Source organism: Arachis hypogaea, unplaced genomic scaffold (genome assembly GCF_003086295.3).
Source record: "Arachis hypogaea cultivar Tifrunner unplaced genomic scaffold, arahy.Tifrunner.gnm2.J5K5 arahy.Tifrunner.gnm2.scaffold_314, whole genome shotgun sequence".
Classification (NCBI taxonomy): domain Eukaryota; kingdom Viridiplantae; phylum Streptophyta; class Magnoliopsida; order Fabales; family Fabaceae; genus Arachis; species Arachis hypogaea.
This window is the reverse complement of record NW_027255623.1, coordinates 1-1,867: the sequence shown is the minus strand read 5'-3', so window position 1 is coordinate 1,867 and position 1,867 is coordinate 1. Positions and strand designations below refer to the sequence as shown.

At 33.2% G+C, this 1,867-nt stretch overlaps 1 protein-coding gene across 1 annotated transcript; it reads left to right on the top strand.

Annotated features, from left to right (window-relative positions):
* The first annotated feature begins 382 nt into the window (after nt 1-382).
* Nucleotides 383-1,265, top strand: LOC112776911 (pro-hevein). Its single transcript, XM_029296968.2, has 2 exons — nt 383-562; nt 1,086-1,265. Exons 1-2 carry the CDS (start codon nt 383-385, stop codon nt 1,263-1,265), a joined length of 360 nt encoding a protein of 119 aa, XP_029152801.2.
* The last annotated feature ends 602 nt before the right edge of the window (nt 1,266-1,867 follow it).

Here is a 1,867-nt window from a genome sequence, read left to right as displayed (position 1 = left end):
CTTTTGCCTTTTGCCCTTTTATATCATCTTGTGGGCATGGTGATGATCAATACTACCTATAGCTAGTTTACTTTAATATATAAGGTTAGAATCGTTCACACTTAACATACACATATTCCAAAAGGCAAATTAAAAATTATAAACTAAAGATTACTAGCATGCTTGTATTTTTAATTTGCTTTGTGTTTTTGGCTATAAATAGAAGCAGCACGTGAGCACAACGTAACATTTTCAACTCAAAGCACATAAAACAAGAACAAAATTTCAAAATAGGGCACATCAAAGAATGGATCGAAAAATTACGAAAAGGCACTTGATTTTTGCATTGTTGTGGTGCGCGATGGCAGCAATGGTGGTGCGCGGACAAAGTGCGCGCAACGTAATGGCAACCTACCATATGTACCACCCTCATCTTATTGGTTGGGACTTGCCGGCTGCAAAGGGCTACTGCTCTACTTGGTACGCCAACATGCCCCTCACATGGCGCAGTAAATACGGCTGGGCCGCCTTCTGCGGACCTGTTGGCACTCATGGCAAACCTTCTTGTGGCAAATGTCTTTGTGTATGTTTTCAATATATATATCCAACTTAAACAATTTCATATCTTTTTTTAATATAATTATGATATCGAAATCTGCTATTCGTATAAAATACGTATTATAATATAAAATATACATTAACTCAGATAAATTATATTGATTTCTTCAAAAATTAAGAGTCATTAGCTTCACATAAGTTTTCTAAATCCACATCAATTTTCTTTTAATATTTGTTTTTAAGCAGTACTCTTATCTTTCTAAACTGAATATTTTAAATAAAAATATGGAAACCCATTTTTCGGGAAAAAACAGAAAATATTATATAAAAAAAATGAAGGCAAATAACATTTTTTTAATATTAATAACCAAGACGTATTTAACTACCTGAAATTGAAGTATAACATTATTCCTCTATGTATTTGCATGTACGGAGAAAATACCAACTTTCAAATTTACATATATATTATGCCATCCATTTAAATTTCCACGCACTCACACATACTCGTATACTAGAATATAATAATTGCTAACAACATTGTTATGCAGGTAACAAACACTGCAACAGGAGATACAAAAACAGTGAGAATAGTGGATAAGTGCGGCCATGGAGGCATCAACTTGGACGTAAATGTGTTTAGAGAGATCGACACCGATGGGGTTGGATACAAGAAGGGTCACCTTAACGTTGACTACCACTTTGTCGATTGTCGAGATCACTACTATTAAGGACAACCTTTTCCCGGAGAAATTATTATTCTGCAATAAAACATTGAGTGAATACTCCACCCGATCCCTGACAATTATCTCAAAAGGACAACAAGGATCCCATGAAAAAAAACATCCAATTCGGCTCCTGATCTTTTTTCTTTTTGGGACTGATTAGCCCTTGTGCCAAAAAAAATATTAACTTTTTTTGGTACAGGGACCTCGTTGTCCTTTCGAAGTAATTGTCAGAGGTTGTTTTGAGTTTTTCTCTAAAAGGATTTAAACAGATTGTGTTCAATAACAGTGATGAGGTTTAATATAAGTGGTATAGTTGCTAGGTTCTTTAAGCATCATGTCCTGCATTTGATCAGCACGAGATTCATACTAATTAAACGGTAAACTCCGACAGGATTAAAGACTAGCCTTAAATTTCAACCAATGAATATCCAAGGATTTACGATGATTGGATCTAAAAAATAGACTTTATATTCTATGAAATACTTTTATTTGTCTCAAAATATACGCTTTTGATTCGGGTAAAGTTTTATGAAAAGAAATTATGTAAAAAAAATTAAGAGAATAGATTAAAGATGGATAAATTTTTAAAAAAATTATTTTTATTA

Excerpts from the sequence above, each read along its gene's own strand:
- LOC112776911 (XM_029296968.2), top strand. The coding sequence starts at position 383 with ATGGCAACCTACCATATGTACCACCCTCATCTTATTGGTTGGGACTTG. Across the intron at positions 563-1,085 it reads CTTGTGGCAAATGTCTTTGT|GTAACAAACACTGCAACAGG; the intron begins GTATGTTTTCAA and ends ATTGTTATGCAG.